General features: G+C 38.0%; 1 protein-coding gene across 11 annotated transcripts in view; it reads left to right on the top strand.

The window, feature by feature from the left end:
• LOC136857939 (serine/threonine-protein kinase MARK2) overlaps positions 1 to 26,128 on the top strand; it is a 677,731-nt gene that overhangs the window by 418,120 nt on the left and 233,483 nt on the right. For 10 of the 11 annotated variants that reach the window (XM_068225359.1, XM_068225358.1, XM_067137054.2 and 7 more), the window contains one exon: positions 23,019 to 23,147. The exons of the other annotated variant lie outside the window; for it this stretch is intronic. In XM_068225359.1, the coding sequence (XP_068081460.1) occupies positions 23,019 to 23,147 (129 nt within the window). The remainder of the gene's footprint in view (positions 1 to 23,018; positions 23,148 to 26,128) is intronic. 11 annotated transcript variants of the gene reach the window in all.

The following is a 26,128-nucleotide window of genomic DNA, read 5'->3' as shown; positions in this document are numbered from 1 at the left end:
CGACACATGCAACAATTATTAAATGTTGAACATTAATTTATTGAAACCACCTATTTAATACTGGTTAAGTCTATGACTATAACAATGTCATTACATTAACTTTGAGTATGGTACATGTTTCGCCTGGCATAGCAGGCATCATCAGCCATTAATTCTATCTCCAAGTCAGAGCTCTGAGTGGGTGCTATTTTAGGATTAATCATAGTCAATATTATTTATATAACATTGCAAAGGAGTGATTAAGCTGCCCATGTTTTAAAGTTCTAAAGGGACATTCTACTCATGTTCACATTTAATGGAATATATTGACTGTTAACTTTCATAATGTTGGTAATGAGAACGGCTTGCTGCAAGTGGAATTAAATCATCTGTAGATTTTTACAACTTATTGGAGATTAACATATGCTAGAACTATTCTTAAACATTATTTTTTACAACAATTTACATAATATATATGAAAATAATCACTTGTAACATGCAACAATGTAGTCCAGTATACTCGTTATAAGTGCTGTGTATATTCTGCTGCATTACCTAATCAAGGACTATAAACATCCCCGTCGTTGGTGGCAAGGTGACTTTTGCAAAGGTAAAGCTAATTCCAATTTGCTTCTGGATTTGAAATCGCAAGAAATAAGTGGATATTTTAAGAATTTCACTCGTATATCACCGACCGATTTCGAGTATGTATTAAATTTGGTTGAACCGAAAATAAAAACAAGGGACTCGAAATTTAGAGAAGCTACATCTGTTCAAAATAAATTGGCACTTACTTTGAGATTTTTAGCCACCAATGGCAGCTTCACCAGCTTGCAGTATCTCTTTGGAATATCCAAGCAAGTCATAAGTATTTTTTGTATTTGCTTTATGTTGCACCGACACAGATAGGTCTTATGGCGGTGATGGGATAGGAAAGGGCTAAATGGCTCAGACGGTTAAGGCGCTGGCCTTCTGACCCCAACGTGGCAGGTTCGATTCTGGCTCAGTCTGGTGGTATTTGAAGGTGCTCAGATACGTCAGCCGCGTGTCGGTAGTAAATTTCGGTACCTCCGAAGAACGAAAAAGTAGTTAGTGGGACGTAAAGCAAATAACATTATTATTAAAATGGGAAACCACGGGAAAATATCTTCAGTGCTGCCGACAGTGGGGTTCGAACTTGCTATCCTTCGGATGCAAGTACACAGCTGCACACCCTAACCTCACGGCCAACTCGCCCGGTAGTCGTAAGTAAATTTGTACCACAAGTGTGTCGAGCAAACATCAGCGAATTAAAAGATCATATAGAAGTAGGGTTCATTTAATTTTATTAAATATATCTTTTTTGTATGAGACGTCATTGATATTGAAATCATTTGATACTTCACTGAAAGGGCCCATAATAATGTGGAATTGCGATATAATTATATTAAATGTAGACAGGATTCCTCAGTCCACTCCATGACCTCTGCGCGTCGTGACTGCGGAATGTGCCAGGAACACGTCAACGAACACACTGCGCTCTGCTTTGTGTTCGCCGGAATACCGACAACCAGATGGATCACAGCGCGCCTCACTGCGAACGGTTGCAGCAACGAAGCTCAAGGCGTACTCATTAGAAAAATATGTTTGCAGCAAGTGTTGCGTTGCATGTTGCAGCCTGCTAGTGAGTACCCGCCTTTACAGTGAAACAACTGCCCTGCAACTGACGAGAGAACTTCTGTAACTTTAACATTATGTTTATGTTACATCTTCACGATGCAACTTTTTTTCCTGAACACTTTTTCAGCCACGTGATAATTTCACATCACAAGGTGGATAGAGAGACTGACTATCTGGGTAATGAGTTATTTCTTCTCTTCGGATTTAATTTTCCTTCCCACCTCACGGATGATATTTCCTGCTATGTACTCAACAACATTTCCAGAGTACATGGTGAATGACTCGCAATTTATAGCACAGCAGTCGTGGTCAGTAGAGATGCTGCCATAAGAAGGAACCATAATACATAGTTGAGAGAAACATCACTTCCTCTCGATGGGTCAGTCTGTCCCGGTAAACGCTTCCTGTATGCTGATCTGAATTGCTCTGCATTGGGTTTGTTTCCTCCCCTATTAGGTATGGATGAGTAGAGCAATTCTGAATTGTCAGTATTTCCTTGAGCAAGTAAACTCTTATCATTAACTGAGCACCCGACCCTGTGGAGAAACTGGACAAGGGTTGGACACCACACTCACTCACTCTCTCTCTCTCTCTCTCTCTCTCTCTCTCTCTCTCTTTCTCTCTTGTGTTCTTCAATGTTCTGAACTGAGAGTACTTTGCTGTTTGGGATACCACTCATCTCTCTTCATGTTGTTCACCCATTACCTATTCAGCTACTTGTCATTTAGTGAGAAACTGTGACGAGAATTTGTGCTTTACAGTGGCAAAAATTAAGATGATCTTTCAATATACGTAGCCTTCTTTAGAAAAGAATTGAACTTACCTGAAATAGGATACACCGTTCGTTTTGTTTGAATAAAACAAGCAAAAGAGAATGCAGGCATATTCACTCTTCAATAAGACAAACTACAAAATAATTTCTATCAACGATGAACTTGACGCACATGCGAGATTACTCAAATAGCTCCAGACAGCTGTTTTTGTTAGCTGGTACTTTTGTATCATGGGTGCTGTAGTGTTGCTTGCCTCCACCCAGAGCGCTCATCGTTAATCAAGCTGATATAGCCACTCTATGTATTATATTCTAGCTCATTGTTAGTCATGGTTTGGTGGAAGGCACTTTATAACAGCATGAGGGAGTTCTCTGTGAATTGAAGAGAGCGTTAAAGCTTCAGCTAGTGTATATTGTACTTGCAGACAATGATAAAGAATCTCAATACCCCATTTAGTAGCTGTATCTGATGGTTTTGAAACCAAGTCAGGAGTCAGTGGCTTAAGATGGATGAATCAGTGTCCCCTTACATATGCCTGTCTTGAAGTATTGACCTTATGGTCTAAATTCGTATAGTGGGTTTCAGAAAGTGGTTTGCAGTAAAAGATGCCAGTTCTTCTTTGCCTGGAGCACACTCTTGTGAGAGCAGACACATTTCTTTATAGATGTATAGTTTAATTAACACATTGCAGACCGGGTTATCATCACACTGCTCAATACCTGTGCCCGGCCATTTTCTGTGTAACATATTGCTACAGCGCATGCACAAAAACAAATGAGCCGAGCTTCACTAACCTTGTACTGATTACAGTGAAATTTGCAGGAGACCTTTGGTAAGACTCCTAATGAAGTTTCCTGGTGTGGTATCTGCTCAAATCTATTTCTACTCACTGTATATGGTTGTTTAAATGGGGGGATCAGTTGACCAGTAGTCTTTCCAATACGACTTTTTTTACCTGTCCCATCAATATAAACAAAGCAAAAAATCATTGTGTCGTATTGTTACATCAGGCCACTTCAAGCTCTTAGGGGATATTTTGTGTGATGATGAAGTTCGCTCATGATACAATTTTGCATGCTCGGCAACAAATTCAAAGAAATCATCACAAAAGGTAAGCCACACTACTCAATATTTTGAGGTTCAAGTCTTACCGTTTTGCCAAGAAGTCCTGGGAAATCCTCTATTATAAATAGTTATATTATAAATCCTCTAAAGTCGGTGTATTAATTTTTTTTAGAGCTTTCAACATCGAACTCGCGGTCGTCAACATCACTGGGGCAATCCGGTTACTTATCCAGATATAATTAATTAAAAATCTCGTCTTCATCTTAGCTCGTGTTCAGTCCGGGAAGCGCCATCTCACCCACCACACAGCTCCTTGAACGATGTAAACATGAGGTCGGAAAACTCGGCAAATAAATCATAAAACACAAGAAGAACGTAACGCAAAGCTATCATGGAATAACACAAAAGCTTCAACACCGAGATTCTAGTAACCTTGACCGCCAGCTAGTTTCAGAAGTTTAGACAGATGTCACCGAGCATACAAGTCTCGTGAAGATGAGTTAACTCGTCTCCCGTCCGCAATGTGTTAAGTTGCTGAATGGTTCTAGAGAAGTTATGCATGTCACGCTCAGATATTTTGAACAGTTATTAGCTATTCAATTAAAACATGTTATTGTAATTTTAAAATGCCCTGAAACCTGTATTAAGCGACCAGTGATGGTTCGACGGAAACAGGGTCCTTTAGAGAGGTGTGTTGTGTGAGAGCAGTAGGCATTTAATAAGAATTTTGAGTAGTATTGCTTATATTGTAATAGAAACATGATCTGATAGTCTACTTCCATTTTTGCATATTGGTTTCACTTGCTCTTATACAGTTAGTACACTTCTTGTCTAGCTACATTTTTTGTCGCACCATACACTAACATGAACAACAAACTATTATGGCATGAAGCTTCCTCCCAGTGTTTTAATCCAGCACTGAGTTACAATCTGTTGTTGGAATTTCCTGATTGGCCTGGCTGTTTAAACTGGACTGTTTAACATTAGCCCCTCAGGTTTCCTTCCTAACTAAACACAGGTTATCTTTGAATTCAGAAAGGTTGATCTCCTGATCTTCTTGGTCACTGTATTCATCCAAAGGCAGAGCATCCAGGTAATTTCTTACATAACATGAGAATGGCACTGTACAGTTAATCCTACAAAGAATGTAGCGAGGGACTTAAAAGTCATCAAGTCACTTTCTTCTTCTTCTTCTTCTTCTTCTCTTCTTCTTCTCTTCTTCTTCTTCTCTTCTTCTTCTTCTTCTTCTTCTTCTTCTTCTTCTCCTTCCGTCACTCTTATCCAGAGAACTCCTCAGTTGGGCTGTAGATCTTTGACCTCATCCACTTCTTGCATCTCCCTGCTAAAAACGAGAGATGCGCATTGTTTCTGGGGTACTCCTTAGATCTTTGGTAAAACAGGTCACTTCCTTCTGGACATTATTTTATCCCAAACTAGGACAATTTTGACAGGTCAGTTGAAACCATTTAAATACCCAGCCATACAATGCTGGACAGCAGGTTACCTCGGAACCCTATCATTAATGCCACAGTTACTATATTGTTTTAGAAGGCAGATAGGCAGACATCATTTTAGATACACACTGTATACAATAGATTTATGGTGTCCATGATTGTTACATCAAGTCACTTTGGTCTGACACTATGGTTAGCCAGTTCAAGTTCCATTGTGGAACAAGAAAAAAAAATTACCATCAAAGTATTGACCATTGACCAGCAGGGTAGGAGAGGCAGTGACATACAATTTTTGATCACTAGATTGCGTGCCAAAATCTGGATTCATTTACAAACTTCTCTACAGTATTTATATGAATATGTGGATGGCGATTCGTGCATCGTCTGGGGACATTAAGCCACGAGCAGACCTCTTGTGATGAGCCTCCATTTTCATGTGGGTTGTGGTTTTAGTTGGCATGCAGTAAGTTACCACAAGGGGAAACCTGAATATTTCTAGATATTCTGGAATGCTCCCGACAGTTGTCGAAGCCTGAAGTATCCAGTCCATCTTTTTAAGTTGATTACAATGTGTCAAACATTAGGTCTGTTCTGAATTGATACCACTTTTCTTGTGAATAAAATACTATTTTATTGTAAAATTTTTATGTAGGATCACCCAGTTACTGCACACATTATACTTAAAAATGAATGGCAACAGTTTACTAATTAATATTTATTTGCGAAGTTTCTAGTCCTAACATTAGGTTTTCAGATGGTTGGTATTTACCTGGAAAGGGCAGTCACTTCGTTACACGCACCAGTTTCTTCACACAGCAGCTATAAGCACACTGGTTCAAACAAGTCTCTTGGCTATAAAGCAGTATGACAACTGTACAATTGGCTCAACTCCAGAGAAGGACAATGACTCGTGCAGTCAATTCACCATGACCACTCCGCATACTGAACTACTCAGCACATATTGCTTGGCAACACTAGTCAAGGACAACCACTAAACAAAGGCACTACTATATACATGATGGTAACCACCTCAACACTTCATCATGATGATGCTCTCTCAACACTCGCAGCTCTGCTCCAACATCACAGTCCTCTTTGCAGAGAGCCTGCTTATATATTCCTTCATAGGTTACGATTTTCATTTCCGTGTTGACATTGCGCCTTTCCTGTGTCCAGGACGCGTCGTGAAGAAATCCAGACTAGTATACTCTCAGGGTTAGTTAACTGGCATTATTTTTAACATGAATTCCGGGAAAGATGCGCAATACTTCTTGACGACCGAATCATTTGCCCCAATTAACGATGGGATGTCTCCATCTTACGAATCATTAGTTTCAGCAAGAAAATAATTCCTGTTATACCTTAAATCTGAAAATATGAAATGCTTAAACTAGGTGATTAATATGAATACCAATCTATATATTTAAAAAAGTTATGAAAACTAACGTCAGTCAGTCCAGCCATTCTGTCCGGTCGATTTCCTTCATTTTTTAAAAAAACTGAAAGGTATTCATGCACAGATTTGTCATCCAGTACTATAAATCACTTAACTTATGCCTTCCTCAAATTATTTGATTTTTTTCACTTTTTTGTCTCTTTGAAGCAATCATCCTTGGTTCTAATTGAGGTACAGAGTTTGTTTTGGCATAAGAACACTCAGTGGATAAAGCTCTTTCATTTTAGCTCTTAACTATTTAAATTGGTTGATTCTGAGAAAAGTTATGAGTGCACATTCAATTTGATGTCTCATTTCTTCAACATTTTTTCTCATTGAAGCAATCATATCTTTCGTTCTAATTGAGGTACACAGTTCTTTATGGTCTAAAAACGCTCAATGGATCAAGTACCTTTTTTTTTTTTTTTTTTTTTTTTTTTTTTTTGAGGTAATAACTACTTAAATTGGTAGATTCTGAGAAAAGTTATGAGTATATTTGTCTCCATGACGAAGATCTTTGAGGGACTTTTTTACCCGATGAGTGCTACGCCCGCCTATAGACGGGCTGACGCGGCCGGTCCACCAGTGCTACGCCCGTCTATAGACTGTGCGCGAGAATTTTAATTTTTTTTAGTTTACCAGTTCACTTTCGAGTGCAAATTTTATCTCTGACATGTTCTGCCATCTGTTGGGCATTATGTAGAACTAACTGATCAGAGATTATAGCTTCGGGAAGTAACTTACAGAGCTTTTTGTAGACGTCTGTGGAGTTCATCTGTGATGAAAATAAACATGGCGGAACAGCAATTTACTTGCTCTTGCAGCGATGTTATTTCGTATCACAGAATCTTTCCGTTATTAACCACAGCGGAAAGTGATGATAGAGATAATCATTTAAAGGAATTGTTAAGCGATTTTGAAAGTGAGAGTGCTGAAAATATTGTATGTGAGAGAGAAACAGAGCCCCCTTCTAAACGACAAAAGAAAAACACAGTGAGTACAAAAGCTATTTTATCGCTAATTTCATAGGGGATGGATTACTTTTCTCCACCAGACTTCCAGGTAACTGTGACGGGCTCTGAGAGCCAAGTAATGTTTGATGACAACCCGAAAATCATTAATTTTTTAGAAACTCTTGTGCCAGTGGAGTTGGTGCAGATAGTTGAACAATTCGGCATTACAAACAACCAGTAGAAAACATTTAACTATCACCCCATTTCAGGTTTGGAAAGCATTTTAAAATATCAGCCTATATACTTCTAAGAAGTTACATGTATTAGTTGCCAACAGATTTTAGGAAATATTATTATTTTGGGCTCTTTACTTTGTCTAAAGATAATGCACGGATGGGCACATAAGTGTAATTTTGTTATTCTCTCAAAATAATATTGAACATAAGTGTAGGATTTTCCATTTGCATTTAGATTTATAAACAACCAACATTTATAAACATTCTAAGCTAATCACCCCACTGATAAGTTAAAAAATGAGGCTTGTACATATTTTTATTTGCATATGAATGAAAAAACTCAGCACTGAGGTACCAATCACTCAACTGGTAACTCAGGGTTAACAGTTGCTCCAAGGAACGTTAAATTCAATTGCTTTGTGTGATGTATTTTCAAGTGTTTTGTTGACATAATATTACATTCTGTTACCACAGTAGATCATGTGCTCGGGAGATAGTAGGTTCGAACCCCACTGTCGGCAGCCCTGAAAATGGTTTTCCGTGGTTTCCCATTTTCACACCAGGCAAATGCTGGGGCTGTACCTTAATTAAGGCCACGGCCGCTTCCTTCCCACTCCTAGCCCTTTCCTGTCCCATCGTCGCCATAAGACCTATCTGTGTCGGTGCGACGTAAAGCAAAAAAAAAAAAAAAAAAAAAAGATCATGTGCTTTATTTCATTAACTCGAAACTTTGCAAATACATCCGTGAGGATAGTAATGAACAGCACCATACTTTGTATATTGCGATTGAAGCCAGCGGGAAACTGCTATATCTCAATCATAATTATTTATTCAAACTCTAAAAATTGTGAAAAGAAAAATGTAATTGAGGAAAATCATCCTTCGACATTAAATTCATTAATTCTGCTTTGTTGTAGTAACTAGGATTGTAGATCCAAAAAAAATTATAATAATTATGTAGAATAAAAGTTATTTAAATTTGAAATCATAAAATAAAATTTGAAATGAAGTCGCATAACATCTTCACATCATAAATAACATTATTAAAATGTTCATAAATCAAAATCGAAGTCCCTTTAAATTACAAATCATCTTCTAAAGTATCATATTTCAGCATCATATTTCGCTCTTCTTCTAATTACTGTACTTAAGATGAGCATTAGAGTTTGTTTGTTGTTGGAATGTTAATTCATTTCAATGCACCAGGAAAAAGATAAGTATCAAATTAGCAATAATATATGCTAATATTTACATCACTTGTCAACACAAATGTATCATTAATCTTCCAATCAATTTGACCATAAAAATGTAACTAAGGAGATATATTCTCACATGAACATCTGAATTCCAACATCTTACCTTGTGTCATTTACTAAAATAGGTAAAGGATATTATGCATGAAGAGTCTATGAATTATCTAACCTGGAATTATTTATTTAAAAAAAACATGCCTATGCATATGATTCGGTGTGTCATGCTTATCTTCTAAGATGATTCAACATTACGGTAGAGATCTAGGTTAAAATTAATCAAATCATTACTCACCATCTCCTAAAATGATTGTGGTGATCTACTGATGCCATAACTTATTATTAACTCCACCATATATTTTCATCATTGTAGGATATGGATTACTTGTCAACGAAAGATCATCATGGTACCATACATAGTAATGATCCTGGGTTGCATCATATATCCTTCTCTTTTTTTCATAATCAATCATTTTCTTCTTTACCGACATAGCAACACATATTCGAATTCTCTATCCTTCGTTTATATTCATTTAATTCTTCAATATCAATTTCTTCTCATATATCATACAATATTTCTTCTTATTCTTCCCAATAATTCTCATATGTATTTCAACTTGACACTTGAAATCATTTAATTCCTAATTGTTGTTGTTTGAGTCATAGACTGGTTTGATGCAGCTCTCCATACCACTCTATCCTGTGCTAACCTTTTCATTTCTACGTAACTATTGCATCCTACATCTGCTCTAATCTGCTTGTCATATTCATACCTTGGTCTACCCCTACCGTTCTTACCACCTACACTTCCTTCAAAAACCAACTGAACAAGTTCTGGGTGTCTTAAGATGTGTCCTATCATTCTATCTCTTCTTTTCGTCAAATTTAGCCAAATCGATCTCCTCTCACCAATTCGATTCAGTATCTCTTCATTCGTGATTCGATCTATCCATCTCGCCTTCAGCATTCTTCTGTAACACCACATTTCAAAAGCTTCAATTCTCTTTCTTTCTGAGCTAGTTATCGTCCATGTTTCACTTCCATACAATGCCACGCTCCACACGAAAGTCTTCAAAAACATCTTTCTAATTCCGATATCAATGTTTGAAGTGAGCAAATTTCTTTTCTTAAGAAAGCTCTTCCTTGCTTGTGCTAGTCCGCATTTTATGTCCTCCTTACTTCTGCCATCGTTAGTTATTTTACTACCCAAGTAACAATATTCATCTACTTCCTTTAAGACTTCATTTCCTAATCTAATATTTCCTACATCACCTGCCTTTGTTAGACTGCACTCCATTACTTTTGTTTTGGACTTGTTTATTTTCATCTTGTACTCCTTACCCAAGACTTCAACCATACCATTCAGCATCTTCTCGAGATCTTCTGCAGTCTCAGATAAAATAACAATATCATCGGCAAATCTCAAGGTTTTGATTTCCTCTCCTTGGACTGTGATTCCCTTTCCAAATTTCTCTTTGATTTCCTTTACTGCCTGTTTGATGTAAACATTGAAAAGGAGAGGGGACAAACTGCAGCCTTGCCTCACTCCTTTCTGGATTGCTGCTTCTTTTTCAAAGCCCGCGATTCATATCACTGCAGACTGATTTTTATACAGATTGTAGATAATTCTTCGTTCTTGGTATCTGATCCCTATCATCTTCAGAATCATAAATAGCTTGGTCCAATTAACATTATCGAATGCCTTTTCTAGATCTACGAATGCCATGTACGTGGGCTTGTCCTTCTTGATTCGATCCTCTAAGATCAGACGTAAAGTCAGTATTGCTTCACGTGTGCCTACATTTCTTCTGAAGCCAAACTGATCTTCTCCCAACTCAGCTTCAACTTGTTTTTCCATTCTTCTGTTAAAATTTTGCAGGCATGAGATACTAAACTAATGGTGCGGTAGTTTTCACACCTGTCAGCACCGGCTTTCTTGGGAATAGGTATAACAACGTTCTTCCGAAAATCGGATGGGACTTCTCCTGTCTCATACATCTTGCACACTAAATGAAATAACCTTGCCATGCTGGTTTCTCCTAAGGCAGTCGGTAATTCAGAGGGAATGTCATCAATTCCAGGTGCCTTGTTCCTATTGAGGTCACTCACAGCTCTGTCAAACTCTGACCTCAAAATTGGGTCTCCCATTTCATCAGCATCAACAGACTCTTCATGTTCCAGAACCAAATTATTTACATCTAGATACAACTGTTGGATATGCTCCTGCCATCTTTCTGCTTTATCTTCTTTCCCTAGAAGTGGCTTTCCATCTGAGCTCTTAATATTCATACACCTAGATTTCCTTTCTCCAAAGGTTTCCTTGATTTTCCTGTATGCAGCATCTACCTTACCCAGGACCATACAGCCTTCGACATCCTTGCACTTCTCCTTCAGCCATTCTTCCTTAGCTACCTTGCACTTTCTATCCACTTGATTCTTTAATTGCCTGTATTCTTTTCTGCCCTCTTCATTTCTAGCATTTTTGTATTTTCGTCGTTCATCAATCAGGTTGCGCAAATGCGATACAAATATACATATGTGAAGTTAGTTGTGTTATAATATTGAATCCTTCTAACATTATAGTTTCAATGATAACGGTTCATGGTGTGGTTTACTGTAGTCACTTGCTAGTTCGTGAACCATGGGGAACGGCTGACAGGCCTAGTAAGCGGTCCTGAGAGTCGGGATACCAGTTGCTATGGAATGGGAGTGGGCATCTCGGACATAATCTGAGTCATAGTCCTCCTTGTGCTCAGGCGGCTAGGACTATACAATCCACCGGTGGTCTTTAACTCGTTAGAGGAGAGATCCTCACTTGGACTATATGCAAGTAGGGTAGCATCCTGCTTCATGAATTTACCGAGCTCAGAACATTTGAAGGAAGCTTCAGACCTATGGGAGTTATGGAGTCCCACTCCCAGTTGACAGGCAAGGGACTCCTTGGAAACAACGTGACGAACAAAATGGAATTTGATGGAGAGCTATCAATATTAATGGGGCTTCTGGAAGAAAGAAAGTAGAACTGGCTGAGTCAGCTAAGAGGATGCATCTGGCTATGCTAGGAGTAAGTGAAATACGGGTAAAGGGAGATAACAAGGAAGAGATAGGATATTATAAAGTGTACTTGACGGGTGTAAGAAAGGGAAGCGCACAGCATGGGCTAGGGCTCTTTGTCAGGAATACCATTGTACACAACAGTTCCTGTTAGGCACGTAAATGAGCGAATGATGTGGGTAGATTTGGCAATTGGAGGAATTAAGACGAGAATTGTCACAGTGTATTCACCGTGTGAAGGTGCAGATGAAAATGAAGTTGACAAGTTTTATGAAGCATTGAGTGACATTGTAGTCAGGGTCAACAGCAATGATAGAATAGTGCTAATGGGCTATTTCAATGCAAGAGTTGTGAATAGAACTGAAGGATATGAAAGGGTGATTGGTAAATGTGGGGAAGATATGGAAGCTAATGGAAATGGGAAGCGTTTGCTGGACTTCTGTGCTAGTATGGGTTTAGCTGTTACGAATATATTCTTCAAGCACAAGACTATTCACCGCAACACATGGGAGGCTAAGGGTACCAGATCTATAATAAACTATATCTTAACCATCTCTGAATTCAGGAAATCTGTTAGGAATGTACGAGTTTTCCGGAATTTTTCAATGATACAGACCGCTGTCTGATCTGTAGTGAATGAAGTACCTCTGGGCCTAGGGTAGAGAAAGTGAAATCTGTCTGCAGATGAATAAGCGTAGAAAATCTCCAGAATGAGAAAATTAGAAGTACATGGATATGATTAGTGAGAAGTTTCGAATAGACAGTAAGCAGGTTCAGGATATAGAAAGAGAATGGGTGGCATACAGGGATGCTGTAGTAGAAACAGCAACGGAATGCCTAGGAACAACTATTCATAAAGATGGGAAGAGGCGAATGTCTTGGTGGAATGATGAAGTGAGAGCAGCCTGTAAACGTAAAAAGAAGGCTTATCAGAAATGGCTCCAAACAAGGGCCGAGGCAGACAGGGTTTTGTACGTAGATGAAAGAAAGAGAGCGAAACAAATAGTTGTTGAATCCAAAAAGAAGTCTTGGGAAGATTTTGGTAATAACCTGGAAAGGCTAGGTCAGGCAGCAGGGAAACCTTTCTGGGCAGTGGTAAAGAATCTTAGGAAGGGAGGGAAAAAGGAAATGAACAGTGTTTTGAGTAATTCAGGTGAATTCATAACAGATCTCAGGGAATCACTGGAGGGGTGGAAGGAATATTTTGAACATCTTCTCAATGTAAAAGGAAATCTTCCTGGTGGTGTTGCGAACAGCCAAGCTCATGGGGAGGAGGAAAATGATATTGGTGAAATTACACTTGAGGAAGTGGAAAGGATGGTAAATAAACTCATTGTCATAAAGCATCAGGAATAGATGAAATTAGACCTGAAATGGTGAAGTATAGTGCGAAGGCAGGGATGAAATAGCTTTATAGAGTAGTAAGATTAGCATGGTGTATTGGTAAGGTACATTCGGATATGACAAAAGCAGTAATTGCACGTATCTGTACGCAAGGGAACAGGAGCGATTGCAACAACTATCGAGGTATCTCATTGATTAGTATACCAAGCAAAGTATTCACTGGCATGTTGGAAAGGAGGGTGCGATCAGTAGTTCAGATGAAGTTGGATGAAAATCAGTGTGGTTTCAGACCACAGAGGGGCTGTCAGGATCAGATTTTCAGTGTGCGTCAGGTAATTGAAAAATGCTACAAGAGGAATAGGCAGTTGTGTTTGTTTCGTAGATCTAGAGAAAGCATATGACAGGATACCGAGGGAAGAGATGTTTGCCATACTGGAGCCATACTGGAGGACTATGGAATCAAAGGTAGATTATTAAAATCAATCAAAGGCATTTATGTTGACATTTGGGCTTCAGTGAGAATGTATTGTAAAATGAGTTCTTGGTTCAGGGTACTTATAGGTGTTAGACAAGTCTGTAATCTTTCACCTTTGCTGTTAGTAGTTTACATGGATCATCTGCTGAAAGGTATAAAATGGCAGGGAGGGATTCAGTTAGGTGGAAATGTAGTAAGCAGTCTGGCCTATGCTGACGACTTGGTCCTAATGGCAGATTGTGTCAAAAGCCTGCGGTCAAATATCTTGGGACTTGAAAATAGGTGCAATGAGTAAGGTATGAAAATTAGCCTTTTGAAGACTAAATTGATGTCAGTAGATTAGAAATTCAACATAATTGAATGTGAGATCGGTGATACAAAGCTAGAACAGTTTGAAAATTTCAAGTTTTTAGGTTGCGTTCTCCCAGGATGGTAATATAGTGAGATTGAATCATGGTGTAGTAAAACTAATGCAGTGAGGTCGCAGTTGTGATCAACAATATTCTGTAAGAAGGAAGTAAGCTCCCAGATGAAACTATCTTTACATCGGTCTGTTTTCAGATCAACTTTGCTTTACAGGAGCAAAAGCTGGGTGGACTCAGGATATCTTATTCATAAGTTAGAAGTGTTTGAGTCGTAAGTCCATAGACTGGTTTGATGCAGCCCTTTATGCCACCCTATCCTGTGCTAACCTTTTCATTTCTGCGTAACTACTGCATCCTACATCTGCTCTAATATGCTTGTCATATTCAAACCTTGGTCTACTCCTACCGTTCTTACCACCTACACTTCCTTCAAAAACCAGCTGCGCAAGTCCTGGGTGTCTTCAGATGTGTCCTATCATTCGATCTCTCCTTCTTGTCAGATTTAGCCAAATCGATCTCCTCTCACCAATTTGATTCAGTATCTCTTCATTCGTGATTCGACCTATCCATCTCACCTTCAGCATTCTGATTTAACACCACATTTCAAAAGTTTCTATTCTCTTTCTTTGTGAGCTAGTTATCGTCCATGTTTCACTTCCATATGCCGGGCTGAGTGGCTCAGGTGGTTAAGGCGCTGGCCTACTAACCCCGACTTGGCAGGTTTGATCCTGGCTCAGTCCAGTGGTATTTGAAGGTGCTCAAATACGACAGCCCCGTGTCAGTAGATTTACTGGCGCATAAAAGAACTCCCACAGTACTAAATTCTGGCACCTCGGCATCTCCGAAGACCTTAAAAAATAGTTAGTGGGACGTAAAGCAAATAACATTAATCATTATTATTACTTCCATACAATGCCATGCACCACACAAAAGTCTTCAAAAACATCTTTCTAATTCCTATATCAATGTTTGAAGTGAGCAAATTTCTTTTCTTAAGAAAGCTCTTCCTTGCTTGTGCTAGTCTGCATTTTACGTCCTCCTTACTTCTGCCATCGTTGGTTATTTTACTACCCAAGTAACAATATTCATCTACTTCCTTTAAGACTTCATTTCCTAATCTAACATTTCAAACATCACCTGCCTTTGTACGACTGCACTCCGTTACTTTTTTTTTTTTTTTTTTGGACTTATTTATTTCCATCTTGTACTCCTTACCCAAGACTTCATCCATACCATTCAGCAACTTGGAGATCTTCTGCCGTCTCAGATAAAATAACAATATCATCGGCAAGTCTCAAGGTTTTGATTTCTTCCCCTTGGACTGTGATTTCCTTTCCAAATTTCTCTTTGATTTCCTTTACTGGCTGTTCTATGTAAACATTGAATAGGAGAGGGGGACAAACTGCAGCCTTGCCTCACTCCTTTCTGGATTGCTGCTTCTTTTTCAAAGCCCTCGATTCTTATCACTGCAGAATGTTTTTTTTTTTTACAGATTGAAGATAATTTTTCGTTCTTGGTATCTGATCCCTATCATCTTCAGAATCATAAATAGCTTGGTCCAATCAACATTATCAAATGCCTTTTCTAGATTTACGAATGCCATGTACGTGGGCTTGTCCTTGATTCGATCCTCTAAGATCAGACGTAAAGTCAGGATTGCTTCATGTGTTCCTACATTTCTTCTGAAGCCAAATTGATCTTCTCCCCCACTCAGCTTCAACTTGTTTTTCCATTCTTCTGTAAATAATACGTGTTAAAATTTTGCAGGCATGAGATACTAAACTAATGGTGCGGTAGTTTTCACACCTGTCAGCACCGGCTTTCTTGGGAATGGGTATAACAACATTCTTCCAAAAATCTGATGGGACTTCTCCTGTCTCATACATCTTGCACACTAAATGAAATAACCTTGCCATGCTGGTTTCTCCTAAGGCAATCAGTAATTCAGAGGAAATGTCATCAATTCCAGGTGCCTTGTTCCTATTTAGGTCTCTCACAGCTCTGTCAAACTCTGACCTCAAAATTGGGTCTCCCATTTCATCAGCATCAACAGGCTGTTCTTGTTCCAGAACCAAATTATCTACATCTTTACCTTGATACAACCGTTGGATATGCTCCTGCCATCTTTCTGCTTTGTCTTCTTTCCCTAGAAGTGGCTTTCCATCTGAGCTCTTAATATTCATACAACTAGATTTCCTTTCTCCAAAGGTTTCCTTTATTTTCCTGTATGCATAATCTACCTTTCCCAGGACCGTACAACCTTCGACATCCTTGCACTTCTCCTTCAGCCATTCTTCCTTAGCTACCTTGCACTTTCTGTTCACTTGATTCTTTAATTGCCTGTATTCTTTTCTGCCCTCTTCATTTCTAGCATTTTTGTATTTTCGTCGTTCATCAATCATGTCTAGTATCTCTTGAGTTATCCACTGATTCTTCGTTGATCTTTTCTTCCTTCCTAACATCTCTTCAGCAGTCCTACTGACTTCATTTTTCATGACTATCCACTCTTCCCCTATTGTGTTTCCTTCAGCCTTTTCATTTGGCCCTTGTGCCACATGTTGCTTAAAACAATCCCAACAAGTTAGAAGTAACAGACATGAAAGTAGCAAGAATGATTGCTGGTACAAACAGGTGGGAACAATGACAGGAGGGTACTCAGAATGAAGAGATAAAGGCTGGATGGATGAAGCTGTACGCATAACCGGCTTTGGTGGTGGGGTCATGCGAGACGAATGGAGGAGGATAGGTTACCTAGGAAAATAATGGACTCTGTTATGGATGAGTTAAGAGAAGTGGAGGGAGACCAAGACAACTATGGTTAGACTCGGTTTCTAACAATTTAAAGATAGGAGGTATGGAACTAAATGAGGCCACAGCACTAGTTGCAAATAGAGGATTTTGGTGACGTTTAGTAAATTCACAGAGGTTTGCAAACTAAATGCTGAAAGGCATAAGTCTATAATGATTATGTATGTATGTATTGCACCATTTGGTTTATTAATGTTCCCGCGGTGACTTCCTCTATCGCGCCGCGTTGGAGCATTAATTAAATATACACCTGTTTAAACATTGCTCCGGCTACAAAATTCACAACATAGGGTCAAGAATCATACCTAGACTCTGTATTATATCATTTATGGATAATTTACATGAAAACTGGGATATCATGTATGAACACGAGCAATAACAATAAGGTGCATATTCGTTTCTCAGGGTAAATTACTTCCATTGTATTCCCATATACTCTAGACAAGTCGTAGGTTCCGTTGAAGAGTAGCTATATGCTCAATCAGTCATTCAGTTTCCATACATTTAGGTAATTGCCTGATCAACGCTTAGTATTCGGCATAAACAAATTCAATTGATCCATATATTATCTTATTACTACGTACTATGAGTTACTTTAAGAATAGAAACGCAATAGTAATACTATATCTAGTTTATTAGCATGCTAATATATTATAAAGTGGAATATCAATGCATCTGTCGGCAATAAAGAAAAAGTCGTACGAAATCACAAAAACATTCTTAAATTCCTGACTTCTGAGATAAACATAGTTGAAAATCTTTAAATTTCCATTATATTTGTTTACATTTACGTTAACCTTTAATAATATATCATATTATCAGTATTTAAGTTGATTCATGGGGAAAGGTAGGGACCAAAACTTTATTCATCAAGGGGGAGTGGAATATCTTCCTGTTATTACTGTTTGGGACTGTCTTTGAGGCATCATTTGGGTTTGCATCTTTCCTTTTGGTCTATTTGTCTGAATTTATTTGGATACTTGTTTGGATTCTCACTTCTGACTCATCACGTCACGAGATAAGTATTACGTTGTTTAAATCTGGGTTCAAAAACACCAATACAATTATTAACATTCCAATCATAGCTAAAATTGAATAAATTAAAACTGTACACCATCATATGTACGTAATAAACCAAATATCCTTACTGCAGAGTGCCATAGATATAATAGTAAATCAGTCTAACCTGCGAAAATCGATCCACAAATTCCTAATCATATGCCAATGTATTTACTTATATTCTCAAATATCTCTTCGCTGTGCCAAGATTTTGTCAAAGAAAACCGTTCTTCATATTAGCATTGACGCGCTGAACTTCAAAAAAATATATATATATGCGAGACTCCATTTTATTCTTGTATATTTATATTATGTAACGTATAATAAACAAGTAACCTATCAATACCTTCAGCTTGAAAGTCACTACGAAACATATTATGTTTGGCTCAAGTCATACACAACTTAACATGGCCTGAATCCTTCACTTGCAGTGCTAATCCTAATATAAATATTATATGTAACACAAGAATTCGCAATTCAATCGGCTATCCCTTACTCATGCGACGAACAGAAAACGTATCTCCTCATACTAACATCATCTTGCCATACTATTATTCCATTTCCTTTATATACCTCCATATTTAAAAAAAAAACATATTCATTTAACTCCATTTAAATAACCTGTGTTACGGTAGAAATACTTAATAGCCTGAATATTCTTTCACACACTGCAACTCCGTAATATTTCAACATTTCCTTACGATACAATTATCGTACTGGCCATGTCTGCAACTCATATTGACCTTAAATATTAGGTTACGTCTCGTATCTCGCATGCATTTTCTATGACCACAACTGGTTTAACGTTTCACAGTCTGCTCGTATAGATTAGCACTACACATGCATATGTGCTCAATCTGATCTTGTTTCCATTAACCTAAAATTATCTCATAAGCACCATAGTTATACTGCAGAAAATGGCACATATCATCGGTTAATAATTGGCATTTATACTCTAGTATCCGTTCATTGGCACTAAATCTCTTACTTTTAGCACTCCTGCACTCATACGAAATATTTTTCATCAACTAGTTTCAAATTCAATACGATGTAACTCATAATACTTATCTCGTAACGGGATTTTTGCTGCTGGATTTCTCCTGGTCTAGGACATCTTGGAACAGGTAGCCCTTGCAGTCCAAAGATTACGTCATCTGCAGCTCCGGCTGGGAATCTTGGCTTGAGCTATTTTCATCTTGAGCGATCAATCCATCTGTTTAGGCTGACTCCATCTTGTCACCAGTTCTCATGAAATGACAAAACAACAAATACATGGTAGAATGCATATTTCACTGGTGATCAGTAGGTTATTCAATACGTATTAATTGCCTTGTGATTCTCGTATTGGTCGTAAATATCTTTCTTAATTTGATAATTTCTTTAACTCGGCCTACTTTTTGTTAATTCTTTAGCCTAAACAGATATTGTTTCCCACTTGGAAACAATAAATTATGCCTTCCTTAGCATAAATTGGCCGCTATAATATTAATTTCGGCAATGTTCGACTCGGCTGTAGTCTCTTTTTGCTTCTGAATTTGGCTGTTGCAATAATAAATATTCTTCTTCAAATCTTCGTTTTTCCTGCCGATATTTTGCAGATAAAGTCTTCAACGATGTCTGTATATTATTACTTTAATATTTAATGTTGCGCTAATCTTTTTCTTCTCCTTCAGTAGGTTGTGCTGGTCCTCTTCAACTCGTAACATTTATCAAGGTAGTCAAGAATCGGTTCCATTCAAAAATTTTTATGGTCCATCATTATTTAATCTTGAAACTCTTTTCTTTGCGACCGGTCGATATAGATTTACTATATCTCTATTCTGAGCATTTGCACATTGCCTGAAGCTATTGTACGCTATATTTGTCCACTGTTTCCATGACATTTACGGCCGCTAATGTAACGTAATGGTACAGTATGTATGTATGATAATTCTTTCATTGTGAATTTAATCTTAATAATGTTTGCAGATTACCAATATGTGTACCCTTGTCTCAGTTTTATATGTTGAAATTATCGTTTTAGAAGTTGATTTAGCTATATCCGCGTAGTATCGAATTCTCTTCCTTGTAAGTGAGTAAAGACTTAGTCTTCGCCGTTATGAAATTTCAATGTAAGATCTCCTTTATAATTCTCTTCTTATTTTGCCGGTTTTAATTACTGCTTCTGCAATTATGCGACCTCTAATAAGTGTAGATCTCGTAAATCTAGTTCTTTTAATGATTCTCTTCCAACTCTTGCGATTTTATACGTGTTTTCAGTCTCTTCAGATAAACACGTCCGTTCATTAAGCTTGCTCATTCAATTACCCTTTTGCAATAGTACAGTGTCTTAACAATTCTGAGTCTTTTTTTGTCACTGCCAAGTTGATCTTTACTATTCCAATCTCGGTAGGTATCGTATCTCCTTGATATGAATGACTGAGTTTATGCGTCATTTTTAACTTCGATATCGGCAATTGTGACCATTTTAGCTCCATTGAATTATCATCTTAGGACAGTGAAATGGCACAACGTATAACTAATATAATAAGAGTTTGAGAGATGTTCCACCATTCAACACAGTGTAAAATATTTGAAATATAATAAGTGAAGACTGGTTTCGACTGCCTTGGAGTCATCATCAGTTCTTTTAGATAATTAAATCAATGGGAATCTGATAACAACCATTATGGGGATTGCCTACATATATCTCCATAGGTTGACAAAAAATCATGACAAAATTGTACACACAATGGCAATTGCCCAAATACTTATCTATAGGTTGTCCTAAAACATAATGACAAATTATGTACACAATGACCTGAAACACTTGGCACTTTAAGAAAGATTTTGGAAAGTATACTGTCGTGTGTTTGTAGAACACCGAACAGACTTGTCAGTTTTGTTGCAATAAACTTGAAACTGTGAACTGGTAGAAATAAAACCTAATGACAAATTATATACACATTGACCAGAAACTCTTGGCATTTTAAGAAAGTTCTTCAATCTACGTTAAAAATACTGCCATGTGTTTGTAGAACACAGAACAGACTTGTCGGTCTTGTTTCAATCTACTTGAAAATATATGAACTAGTTGAAAATACACTCATTGACATGAAATGCTGGCTACTTTAAAAACTTTCTTGTGTGCATTTCATGTCGATGTATATATTTCAACTACAGTAATTCATATATTTTCGAGTAGGTTGAAACAAGACTAACAGGTCTGTTCCGTGTTCCACAAACACACGGCAGTGTTTTTAAACCAGAACCAAAACTTTCTTAAAGTGCCAAGTATTTCATGTCAGTGTGTGCGTTTCATGTCGGTGTGTAGATTTCAACTAGTTGCTATATTTTCTAGTAGATTAAAACAAGACCAACGTCTGTTCTGTGTTCCACATACACATAGCAGTGTTTTTTAACTAGAACCAGGAACTTTCTTAGAATGCCAGGCATTTCTGGTTAGTGCGTGTATAATTTGTCATTCGGTTTTACTTCAATCGGTTCACGTGTTTTCAAGTTTATTGTAACAAGACTGACAACTCTGTTCTGTGTTCTACAAACACATGACAGTATACTTTCCAAAATCTATCTTAACACATTGCTGACCGGATGCTTGAGCTTGTCACATACCCTGTGGACCGGACATTTTTCTACTAAGCATATTAGGGTGCACTTGATTATAAAAATGTAAATAAATATTAAACCAGTCAATATTTTATCTTTAAAGTTGGTATGGGTACTCTCCAATGCCCCTAGTAGTAGTGGATCTGCCTTCACAAAACCATCTTCAGCGTCAATTCCTAACACATCATTAATGTTTAAATCGTTGTCGTCGTCAGAATCACTTGAATAAATATGTACACTAGGTAACTTACGGCCTGTAGAGGCTTGAATATCACTTCCATATCACTCTCACATTCAGTTTCCACTAATTCATTAGACTATTTCCATTTGAACGATCATAGGCGTATAATTCTTCTAAAATATCGTCGTCAGCTAACATCGTATTCCGTGAGTGCTCCATCTTATTGACTGAACCGGCAGAAAGAAAGTCGACGTTTCGAAACTAAATCAAAGAATAAAAGAGGCCGTGAATAAAAGAAAAGTGGCAGATATACATCTACGATTTATTCTACTTGATGTGCACGTCCGAAATAGTTCAAGATATGGTCAAGAGATGTCACAGGAAGACCGAAAGCAATGTCGTGAATAAAACCGAGATTTCTCGGGGCCCGTCACCTACCGCTGGCGAGCGTATTACGAGATTTCTCGGGGCCCGTCACCCATGTGATAAAGTGCCAAGTGTCATGAAGAATTAAAATGTTTGAGATGTGGCCTGAATATGAACATTTTAGTTTTGCGAAGTCCACGGGGGACACCAGACAATAAGCGCAATACAAGGAGAGGCCATCACATGCCCTCGGGCTGGCCAGGCGCTTCCCAGCCTCACTCGCTCGTTCCTTCCAGGGAATATCGAAAGGGGCTTTCAGAGGACTGGCAGTCATATGAACGTATAGCAGTATATTAAGATTTTACATAATTCAGGACAATTCATACTACATCTGGTTTAATGGCTTACGTTTACCTGCTTTCATTGGAACTGTGAAAAACAGATTAACAGCATATATTTACATTAGGTTGCAACCTAAATATAGTATTGTAATATTACTTTAAAAATAAAGTTGCCATTATGGTATGAAATGGTGCAATGTAGATATTGGTTCAGTATGTGGTGCGTAATATAGAAACTAAATATTCTTATGTTAAAAATTAATTTTGACTTTTCTTATTAAGTAATTAAATCTGTAAACTAGATTAATACAGATTTTTGCACTATTTGGCTTTAATATGCAACAATTTTTTGGGATATATGTGAAGACTGACTTGGATGAATATAGGAGTGTATAATATAAGAATCAAAGTGTAAGCTCAAAAAAATTAAATATTATTTTAAGATAAATAACATATTTGTGTATGGAATGCTATCCTAAAAGTATTTAATTCGTTGACTAAACTTATAGCAATTAACTCTTAGTCTACTTTCTACCTTAAATGGGGAGTTTACAAGTAGCTAGATCTGAATTCCTCCACACTTTGCTGGCATGTGGCCCCTTCTTGTGTGTTCAGCACTCTGGGAGCAGGAGACGGGCTGCCTACTCGTTCAGCTAAGGGCCATATCAAGTCAGCATCCATCTCGACTGCCGGCAGAGCCGACCATGGCACCCTAGAAACCCCTCTAGATCCTCTAAGGCAAAGGTAGTATCAGCAGTTACTCTCTGTGTACTTTCCCTCCAATGTAGCAGTGTAGCCAAGTAGTCTTGACATACAATGAACTTAGGAGATACTCTCCACCTGATACACTTTCAGAGATAGCCATGCTACAGTTGTGCTACTCTCCATGTAGTATTTGGCATGTAGCATGTTCTGTTCAAAGCCAGTGCATGTGACATCCTTGTGTTGCACTGCCATGTTGGGGAGTTGAATGTTGTATGTGCATGAGCATGTCACTTTCGGATGCCTTCAATGTGTGTGGAATGTTTTGTTTATCAGTAACTCTGTATTCTTACTCATTATGATTTTTCAGGCTATTTAACATGAACAGAGTAATCGTGCACCTTACTGATGGTGGAAACCTTAATAATTCCTATATGACCGACTTGTGATATTCTACCTGTTATAAAATTTTACTCTAGAGAATGTTTGAACAAATCTGTGTATATGTATCGATTGTAAAATGCAAATGAGTAATGTTCATTATATAAACACCCTCCAAATCTACTTGTGGCCAGTTTAGCATGCGTTAGTCACCTGGTATTACCGGAACTACTGCTTATGCTTGATGCTTGTTTGAAGGGGCCCGAGATCTGGGCCATTGGCCCTTACCAAAGCTAATCCACGCTGTTGAGAATACGACAAATTTGATACTGGAAATAACACACTTTCCCTTTTCAAATTGTATGTGTGAAATTCATTTATTCCTGAACTAGAAATCCAAACAATTAATTCACATCATCTTCCTTCGAAGTACTCTGAGTAAAAAGAATATATCACAGCATTTAATTTATTACAATATTTTTCAGTTAAGAGATAAGAATTTCATTTTGTTCTGAATTGAAGCGAGTTCAATATTAAGTTAAAAGAAGGTATATAATGGTTCCACCTTTCAATACTATTAATATAAGAAATGTAAGTTTACATTCCCATTTAATTAAAATTGGTATCTGTTTCAACCAGTATTCATGGTCATCATCAGCCAGTTATTTTATAATAATGCATAGACAAATAAAATGCAAACAAATGAGTGTCAAATCAAGTCATATACAGAGTCATTGGAAAAGAATACTGTATATTTTAAAAAAAGATATTGAGTGAATATGGTGTTAAACTGAAGAGGAAAGAAAGGAGTGTCTTCTAATCTGCTGCTAGTAGTCGTTCTATTTGCCTGAACTTGACTTATCATTTTTCTATGCATTGTTTTAACCCAATGAGTGCTACGCCCGCCTATAGATGGGCTGACGTGGCCGGTCCAGCACTGCTATGCCTGTCTATAGACGGTGCGCAAGAATTTTAATGTTTATGAGTTTCCCGGTTCACTTTCGAGCACCAGTTTGATCTCTGACACGTTCTGCCATCTGTTGGGCATTATGTAGTACTAATTCATCAGTCGGGAAGTAACTTACAGAGCTTTTTGTAGACATCTGTGGAGTTCATCTGTGATGTAAACTAATATGGCATAACAACAATCTACTTGCTATTGCAGCGATGTTATTTTGAATCAGAGAATCTTTCAGTTATTAACCACAGCGGAAAGTGATGATGGAGATGATGATTTTAATGAATTGTTAAGCCATTTTGAAAGTGAGAGTGATAGAGTGCCGAAAATATTGCATGTGAGAAACAGAGCCTTCTTCTAAAGCTATTTTTATCACTATTTCCATGGCGGGACGGATTACTTCTCTTCACAAGACGTTCAAGTAACTGTGACAGGCTCTGAGGGCCTAGTTGTTTTGATGACAAACCGAAATAGTTGATTTTTAAAAACTTTTGTGCCATTGGATTTGGTGCAGATAGTTGAACAAATCGGTATCACAAACAACCAGTAGAAAACATTTAACTATCACCACATTCCAGGTTTAGAAAGTATTTTAAAATATCAACATATACTTCTAAGAAGTTACATATATTACTTGCCTACATATCTTAGGAAATATTATTATTTTGGGCTCTTTACTTTGTACAAAGTTAATGCATGCCTGGGCACATAAGTGTAATTTTGTTTTCTCTCAAAGTAATATTGAACATAAGTGTAGGATTTTCCATTTGCAATTAGCTTTATAAAGAACCGATATTTATAAACATTTTAAGCTAATTCCCCCACTGATAAGTTAAAAATTTAGGCTTCTACAATTTTTTTTGCAAACGAATGAGAAAACTCAGCACTGAGGTACCAAACAGTCAACTCGTAACTAAGCACTTTTAGCTATTTTGCTTTATGTAGCATCGACACAGATAGGTCTTCTGTGGACGATGGGACGGGAAAGGCCTAGGAATGGGAAGGAAGCGGCTGTGGCCTTAATTAAGGTACAGCCCCAGCATTTGCCTTGTGTGAAAATGGGAAACCACGGAAAACCATCTCCAGGGCTGCCGACATTGGGATTCGAACCCACTATCTCGCGGATGCGAGCTCACAGCTGCGCACTCCTAACCGCACGGCCAACTCGCCCGGTTAACTCAGCGCTTCAAAGGTTCAACTTATAATTGGCTGATGATGACCATGAATATGGGTCGAAAGGGGTACCAATTTTAATTAAATAGGAATGTAAACTAAGATTTAGCCCGCCTGGTGGCCATGATCGTTAAGGCGCTGAAGTCTAAACGGTCTAACACCGAGGTTAGCCGGTTCGAGTCCCGTTGGTCGAAAAAATTTTCACCATCAGAATGTTGGCCGGCAGGGTAAGGGAGGTGGTGGTATACAATTTCTAATCACTAGATTGCGTGCCAAAAGCCTGGATTAAATTCCAAACCTCTCCGCAGTGCTCATATGGAGTGAGGGCATATGACGCTGTTGATGGTGATTCGTCCGTCGGATGGGGACGTTAAGCCTTGAGCAGACCCCTTGGTGCTATTCGACAGGAGTAGGCTATGTGCCGGCACCGGGTTTCACCCTCTCCCTACTATCATATATCACGTCATTCATTTCATCTCTCATTAACTCCTCTGATGAGGTTGACGTCAGG

Source organism: Anabrus simplex, chromosome 1 (assembly GCF_040414725.1).
Source record: "Anabrus simplex isolate iqAnaSimp1 chromosome 1, ASM4041472v1, whole genome shotgun sequence".
Classification (NCBI taxonomy): Eukaryota; Metazoa; Arthropoda; class Insecta; order Orthoptera; family Tettigoniidae; genus Anabrus; species Anabrus simplex.
This window is presented reverse-complemented; position numbering and strand designations above follow the sequence as displayed.